Below are 9073 nucleotides of genomic sequence, written 5' to 3'. Positions count from 1 at the left end.
CTATCCGTTACCATGGTATAGATTTCCTTTGATTTTTGTCTTCTGTATTTTCACTCATGAGTGCCTTAGAGTTTTCAAAGTAGTTGTCTTTTGCCTCCTTGGTTAGGTTTATTTTCAGGAATTTTATTCTCTTGGATGATGCAATTGTAAATGCAATTGTTTCCTTGAGTTCATTTTCTGCTATTTAATTGTTAGAAAATAGTAATGCAACAGATTTCTGTTTATTAATTTTATGTCCTGCAACTTTGTTGAATCCAGTTAGTATTCTAATACATTTTGGTGGAGATTTTAGGGTATTCTATATGTAGTATCATTTCATCTGCAAATAGGGACAGTTTTACTTCATCCACACCAATTTTATGTCTTTTACCTCTTTTTCATTTTCTGATTACCTTCATGAGGACTTCCTATACTTCGTTGAATTAAAGTGGAGAGAGCAGACATCCTTGTCTTGTTCCTTATCTTAGAGGAAAAGCTTTCATGTTTTCACTATTTAGTATGATGTTAACTTTGGGTCTGCTGCAAATGGCATTTATTATGTTGAGGTTTGTTCCCTGTAGAACCATTTTATTTGTAGTTTTTAATCATGAGTGGATACTGAATTTTTTCAAATGCATTTTTAGCATCTATTAAGGTGATCACATGATTTTTATCCTTTTTTGTAATATGGTGTGTCACATTGACTGATTTGTGAATAGTGCACCATCCTTTCATCTTTGGAATTAATCTGACTTGGTCATGGATGGAACTTCTGATATATATTTGAATATGTTTTGCCAATATTTTGTTGAGGATTTTTGTATCTATGTTCGTCAAGGATATTGGTTTATTGTTTTATTTTTGTAGTGTCTTTAAATTGTTTTTTGGAATAATGCTGCCCTCAAAGAATAAATTTTCAAGGTATTCCCTTCTCTTTTACATTTGCAATACTTTTAAAAAGTTCAGTATTGTGTTTTCCTTAAATGTTTGGTAGAAATCAGCTGTGAAGCTGTCTGGTTTTGGAATTTTTTCTACTGGGAAATTTTTTTATTACAAATTCAATTTCATTGCTGGTTTAGATTTTCTGGGTCAGTCTTGGATGGGTCCTCTTTGAGGAACTTTTCCAATTCTTCTACCAAGTTGTCCAATGTATGGGCTTATGATTAATCATAGACTTCTCTAAAAACTTCTCATATTTCTGTTGTGTTAGCTGTAACTTGACATATTATGTTGAGTATTGTTTTCTGGCATTATATTAGGGTTATATGTAGTATGTTTTATGAACTCCTTGGAAAATTAAAAATTTTTAAATTTTTAATGAAAATATTATTTTCTTGTTTGAGGGTATTGTTAACAGGTCTTTTATGTCAGGTTAGTTTATCATGCTATTCAAAATCTGTCCTTTCGTTGTTATTACTCATGTTCCTTAAGAGATGTTAGCTGAAAAGTGTATCAGCCTGGGGTTTATTAAAACAAAGGTCATCCCTGAGGCTACCCAGGAGGAAAAGTGTGGCTTAACAAAACACAATACACATCCTTAGACGACAAGATTCTTACTGACCAACCCGACACCCACACATGAAGTAGGAACACTGTCCGCAACATCCATCTCTTTGTCTCATTGGATGGAGTAATGCGGGTTGGTAGCCTTTCTGTGAAACATCAGAATTCACCTAAACTTGGAAGTATCTTTCCTCCTCAGTCATGCTCCCAAATGTTGCCAATGTTATTCTGGAGCTCTGATATAGTTTTTCCTGACAGATATTTCCAGATCAATAGTTTTGGTGAAGGGACTAATACCCAGACTGTCCGTCTTCTATGACATCACTTCATTTTCTTATAGCTTTACAGATTTTATTTTTTCCTGGGACATTTTTATTTTTGCTATACACTGCGAAAATCTAATTCCTGTATATTCTTACTTATATTCTTTAAATGAAAGTGTGCAATCAGGCAAATTCTTTGTCCTTTGTATGTTTTTTCACCAGCTGATTTTCAGTTTTACTCTACAACCAAGAGTAATTTTACCATAATGTGTCTTTGTGAAGCTTTATTCATGTTTGTTCTGCTTACAATACATTTATCTCAGACATGGTGGTTTATAGTTAACATCAAATTTGTAAAATTTTGGCCATAATTTTTTTAAATGTATTTCTTCCCCTTTTTCTTACTCTTCTTTGTAGATACTGATTATATGTAAAATGGGCTAATTTTAGGTGATTTTTTACATTTTAAAAACTCTTTTACGTGTTTTATTCCCAATAGTTTCTATAACTGTAATTTCAGCTTCATTCTTTTCTTTTGCAATGCCTGAAATGCCATTGTCCAAAAATATATTTTAACTCTAAAATTCTGATTTGGATAAAAGATCTGGGTCTTTTAAAATTTAAACTAAACTATAGACCTCATGGGCAGTTTCTTTGTCTTCCTTCTTTCCTTTCTTTCCTTTTTTGCTCTCATTTCAATCCAGCATCCAGTTATGAGATGAAATCATGGCATTCAATCCACTATACTACATGGTATTTTGTGATCATGTTATCTATTGTACTCACATCTGTGACCACTTCTCAGTCTTCCTTGTGTTTCATGACCATTATTTCATTTTTTTTGGAATATAGTGGTCGATTATTTTACAGGATGCTTCTCATTTTGTGTCTGATGCTTTCTCATGATTACATTTGAGCTATAAATTTTGGAAAGAGCAATACAAAAATGAAGGTCCCTTCCCTTCCACTCTATCACTTTATATTTTAGATAAAGTTAATTAACACTGAATATGTTAATACTGATATGATGCTGTCTGGTGTCACCACCACCATATACATATGCTAGGCAAAATTACCAATGTATCTTAGCCCAGCACCTGGCTACGGAAACAAGAGCAATGACATAGGTATGAGGAAAATGGCCAAGGAATGGAGCCTCCATAACAAACAATCTCAAAACTTACCAGTAAAATTATAATGTACAACATTTGGCTTAAGAGAAATGGGGCTATTACTATCAATGGAATGAAGGTGAAAGTTTGGATAAAATCTGGAATATATGAAAAAACTTTATGTGAGTAGTTTCATTTGTCTGAATTTATTATGGAAATTAATATTATGTTTAATTGGAGAACACTTCAACCTATTCTTGTAAAAAAAATAGGCATGTATATCCAACATTCATCATGTACCAACTGGATAAGGAAAATGGGAATATATAGAAATGTTGAAAAGCCCCCAGATTGTTGTTTTGGAACAGGTAAATATACTTGGTGGATAAAAAGAGATTAACATTTTAATACATAACATGTTAGCAGCCCAGTTGTTTTTGGAATTTTTAGTCTCCATATTCCACATCTGGGGATAATGCTAACTCTTATCCATAAAACTACCTAAGTACATCTTTAAATGGTGAAGTAAATAGTGGACAATCTGTTCTGAAAATAGTGGTGTTCCTCTAGATGCTTTGGGCCCCAAAGATCCACACACTGATTTGATTATAGAAGTGCCTGTAGCACGTCTTTGTGCAGGACGAAACCTGTGGAAAAGGCTGTGAGAAGCTTCTAACAGGGACTTCTTGAATTTAGACCATAGAATTTTCAGTGGAGAGATATTAGCTTGGTATTTCCCTTAATGATATTGTAGTCTGGCTGAAGGACCTACAGTAATCATAAAAGGTAAGGTAGCCCATGTATTTGGTGGATATTGAATACGCTAATGGGGATGGTGGTGTGCAGAGGAGTTCCACAGTAAAGTGGAAATGGATTCTGCAAGAAGGTGCTACCAGGTAATGAAACCACTCACCTTATTCAAAAGCTGACAACATCTTTTTTCCAAGACTGACGTTGGAACCACCTGAGGAACTTCTGAATCTTGTAGTCCCATGGGTAGTCCTATGAACAAATTTGAACAACAAAGAACTACCTGGTTTATGGTTTGTCATTGCAACATGAACAGACAGCATCCTACTGGGGAGCCATCCACAGTGATAGAAAAGGAAAATCACACCAGCGTGGTGGGCTGAATTACATGTTGTTTCTCTTTATCCATGGGTTGTTATTGCTTCATGCCCAGTGATTATAGGCCTGTCAAAAATAATATATTTTTTGAGCAATGGAATACTTGTTTTTTTAAGGAAAAACCTTGTTGACTATGGACCTTGAAAATTACCATAGGAATTCTGACTTCAGAAGAAGTCTTCACAGCATTGGAAATTGATTTTAATTGAAAGGAGTGCTTCCTGATGCTCTCATGGAGGTGGCCACTGAGTTCATGAAATGATAGGAAATGGAAGTGCTGCTGTGATGGAGAGATAGTGTGATATTTTCCTTCATACTCTAATCACCAAATTCTGTCTCCCACGTATCTGGAAATTTGTAATTATGCATATACACACAAGAGACTTCAAATGGGTCCTGACAGGAATTACAATAAATTGTAATTCCTGAATGGGCTTGCATACACAGTTGTAGAAGCAATGGTTTACAAAATTCCTGAAATGGAAGATATTGGGACAGTGTTATCACATCAAATGAACATACCATCTTGCATATCATTTTCAGAGTAATGGATTCCTAGACAATTGAAATGAGCAACTGAAATATTTGTTGACTGTAACTGAGGAGATACAAGCATGAAAGGCTGTCTTAAAACTTTCATAGATATGAGAATCACACCCAGTAAGAGGAAGACTAATAGGAGGTACCCTAAATAGATTCCTCTCCTTTTTTTAGGACTTGTGCGGAGGGAGGAGGGGAAGACACTGCTATGACTGTACAATTCTTCAGTACATGACTTCAGCGTTATTTTTGTCCAAGATCACCTCAACCCTTTATTTCAAACAGGTTTTGTTTTCCCAGGCCAACAGTTCATCAGTGGGTGCTTGAAGAGAGGATGTTCTCTAGACAAGAAACTACAACTATACTCAAAAATTTTTTGGTTAGTATTTGTAAGGGCCTGATGGAGTGGATTATGCATTTTCCCCATCAGGAAATACTGGAGTTTATAGTAAAATCTACCTTGCTTAATCGTTGAAAGGGCCTACAAGTTCTGTACTTATGAATCCCTACCCTATATGATAATAATGGACCAAAGCTGATAGTAGCCCAGTACTGTTTTCATGAAATAGACCATCACAACAGCTGAACTAAACACCCCTTCCAAAGACAGAAGAGTGTACAATATATTTTATGTACTTTTATCTTCAAAGTTTACCTGTATAGCAGCCACTAATGTCTCATGTATTTAGGGGCATAGGCACATGCTATATTTGATAAAGTAAATATCATCAAACACTTTTTGTCATGTTTCAAATCCCTGTGTAGCTCTTCTCCATAACCAATCAGGTTGACCATGCAGAAATCATTAGAAGATGTATTTGGTCATCTAGCACTTATGGTCTAGATGAATGATATTCAATTATGACAACATCTATATACTCTCAATGAAAGTGGATGTACTAGTTCCTAAGTTAATTATGTAAAATTATGTAATTCTTTTAAGTATATCAATTCATTCAAGATGAAATGGTGCTAGACTTTATTAGATACAGAAATAATATTAGGAAAGAACTGTAAAAGTATTAGACTGAGAAAATAATTCTAAAGCTATTGGTACATCTAGCTTGATGTCTAGACAGCTACTTAGAGATGCACTGTGTGTCCTGGTGGTTAGGAAACTGGGTTTACTGGGGTCATGAGAGTGCTGATTGTGTGATTACTCAGGCTTTTGTCTGATTTAATTAGCTGAATATTACAGTAGTAGGAGCAATTTGTACCACTTAATTAATTTTAACAGTGGAATATTCTCATTTAAATATTGGGAAGTATTTTATGCAAACCTGAGTCAAAACTTTTGTGTTGACTTTATGTTTTTAAGTCTAATCAATGACTTTAAAGAAAAACAATTTATAGCATGAAAAGTATAAAATGGGGTAAGAATTTATTGATTGTGAAAATATTTATTAAGACAGATACTTTATAAATTGTAAATAATAGCATAAAAACTAGAAAAAAACCTAGATAACCAAAATTAACCAGAAAGTAACAATCATTTCCCGGCTGTGAGAAAAATCAGAAAGAAGTAACTTTGGACAGAGTGTTAGCTTATGCTTCAGCAAAGAGATGTTCCCAGGGCAAGGAGACCACAGCAGGCCTTCTAAACACTGGGTGCTGCCACGATAAGGTCTGAAGTGGTCCACAGGCATCATCCATTCTCCTGAAATTGCCCCAAGGAACTTCTGAGGACATTTCAGCCCTAGGAATTTTTAATAATTGTTAATTCAATGTGCTTGTTAAATTGTTCAAAAGTGAAATGTACACTATATGTTTTTTAATCATTTTTGCATTCTACAGTCATTTACTTTTCATTACTATATACCCCAAAGCGGGGTACTATTCTCAGTATATTTGTCTTGTTAATATCCCTCTTACTGGTGTCATGGTTATTAGAATATACAATATTATTAGAATATACAATTTTTAAGTTTTTCTACTAGGATTTATTCAAGATTTGTCTACTCATTCTTCATGACAGTCTCAGAATCATCTTAATATTTTGTCCATTTGACTTTTTTCATTACAACCTTTGCATTAGCTACTCATCAGGGACTCATCCTAGCATAGGTAATAATTTACATTGTCATATATAATAGCCATTTTCAGTTTTCATCCTTTGGCAGCCAATTTTCAAAATTATAGCAGTAACTTCACCAATTATAAGGATGAATTTGCGTCTGCATCAGACACTTTTGGTTAGTTTAATTCAGATATGAAAGTTGAACACATCTTCTAATTTTTTTAAATTGAAGTATTATTGATATATGATCTTATATTGGTTTCAAGTATAAAACACAGTGGTTGAACAGTTTCACATATTATTAAATCCTCATCCCCACTAATGTGGTTGCTATCTGTAAACATAGAAAGATGTTAGAGACCCATTGACTATATTCGTCATGTTGTATTACTATCCCTTTGATCAACTTACATTATGATTGAGATTTTTTTGTCCTCTTTTATCCCCCTCACCCTCCCAATCCATCCATGCCAATTGCTCCCCCATGGTAACCACTAGTCACTTCTCAGTGTTTCTGAGTCTGCTGTTTATTCTGTTTTGCTTTGCTTAACAAAAGAAGTTAAGACAAATGGTATTTATTTGACTCTCTTAACACACATTTTATAAATTTATTTATTAACTACTATAGAGCCATGAACCATTTGAGGATTTGTGCCTTCTCAAGTTTTATGAAACCTGCTTCAAATATCATCTCTAAAAACAGACTTTTGCCAATTTAATTAATCTCAGTGGACTGGCCAAAATATCTGCAGAAAACTGGGTACTGAAGAGCCTTTTGCATTTCAGAAAGGTGAAATTACTAGTCTCCTGGGGCTTCCCAGGGGTACAAATAAAACATTGCCTTTCAGAGAGGGATCACCTGGTAAAACAGAAGAGCCTGAAATATTCGATCGCATGTGACTTAGAGTGAAAGTCCTTTCATCTTCAAGAAAGGACTCTCTGGTGTGCCTGATGAAGGAAATTGAAGAGTATGGTCTTGGCCTTTACCAAAGCAAGTCTTTGTGAGAAGTACTGATATGTGGGAGAGAGACCTCATGTCTCAGTCATCAGCATACCTGTGTTTACCCTTCATGTTCATTCCTTATTTGGACTCTATTTTGATTTTTATATCCCATTGGACAAAACAGATTTTTTGGGGGTATATAGACAGTATTTAATACTTTAGCTTCATTGTATTTCTTATACCTTGATTATTTCATTTGATTAATTAATAAGCACTTTTCAAGGTAAAAGTTTTTTATATGAGTTGTGCATATTTAATTCAGTAAACCAATTTATAGCACATATTTACAGCATATAAGGACATAATTGTTCTCTAACCAATTCGTTTCTAGCATCATCTTATCCCTTTGCAATTGACTACGGGTTTCTTAAGTATGTTAGCAGATACGGACAACCTCACAATCTTCACAGAATTCCTCCTGATGGACGTCTCAAGATCCAAGGAGCTCCAAATCCTGCAAGGTTTGATATTCTTAGTGGTATATCTGGGTGCCCTGGCTGGAAATATAGTGACATTTACCGTCATTGTTATAGATCCACATCTTCACTTCCCCATGTACTTTTTTATGGGCAATTTATCCCTTATAGATTTTGGATACATCTCAGTTACTGTTCCCAAATTCATTACAAATTCTTTGATGGGTCATAAAGTGATTTCTCTTACAGCATGTGCTGCTCAGACTTTCCTATATATTTTCTTTGGATCTGCAGAGTTCTTCTTCCTTGTGGTCAAGTCCTATGACCGCTATGTTGCCATTTGCCACCCTCTGCACTATGCATCCACTGTGAACATCCGTTTCTGCACACAGGCATCATGTGGCTCATGGGCCAGTGGGCTGGTCTGTTCTGCTGTCCAAACAGGGACCCTGTTCAGTCATCCCTTCACTGAGTCCAATGTGATTCACCAGTTTTTCTGTGATATACCTCAAATTATGAGCATTTCATCTCAGGCTGTGCAATTTTCTGAGTTTGTGGCCCTTGCTCTCAGTGCCTGCATTGTATTACTTGGCTTTGTCATCTTATTTGCCTCATATGTTCACATCTTTTCAACCGTGCTGCACATGCATTCTGTGGACGCCCAGAACAAAGCTTTGTCCACCTGCTCCCCCCAGATAGCTACACTTACTCTGTTTATGATTACAGGGTTGTTTGCTTCCTTAGGACCTGTTTCAAACTCATCAAGCATTCAAACCCTCCTTGTAGGTATGTTCTACTCCATGGTGTCCCCCTTAGTCAACCCCATCATCTTTAGCCTGAGGAACAGGGAAATTAAGTCTGCTGTGCATTGAATGTTAAAGAAAGCTTTCCAGTTCCATAGAAGTGATTTTATTTCTTAACCAGAAATTAATGTTGCTCTAATCAATGTGGAAAAATGTGAACAAAGATATTAACTTTAATTTAAAAGTTACATATTAGGAGTGGAGTCATTTAATAAAAGAGAGATGGATGTATTAATAAATTTGAAGTAAATCATGTGAACAAAATACCTGTTTGAATAAAATGAGCTATTATTTCTTATAGCCACTGTT

General features: G+C 35.0%; 1 protein-coding gene across 1 annotated transcript; it reads left to right on the top strand.

The window, feature by feature from the left end:
• Window positions 1–7918: 7918 nt before the first annotated feature.
• Window positions 7919–8833, top strand: LOC118927811 (olfactory receptor 14I1-like). Its single transcript, XM_036916432.2, has one exon. It carries the CDS (start codon window positions 7919–7921, stop codon window positions 8831–8833), a length of 915 nt encoding a protein of 304 aa, XP_036772327.2.
• The last annotated feature ends 240 nt before the right edge of the window (window positions 8834–9073 follow it).

Source organism: Manis pentadactyla, chromosome 13 (genome assembly GCF_030020395.1).
Source record: "Manis pentadactyla isolate mManPen7 chromosome 13, mManPen7.hap1, whole genome shotgun sequence".
In the NCBI taxonomy this organism is placed as follows: domain Eukaryota; kingdom Metazoa; phylum Chordata; class Mammalia; order Pholidota; family Manidae; genus Manis; species Manis pentadactyla.
This window is presented reverse-complemented; position numbering and strand designations above follow the sequence as displayed.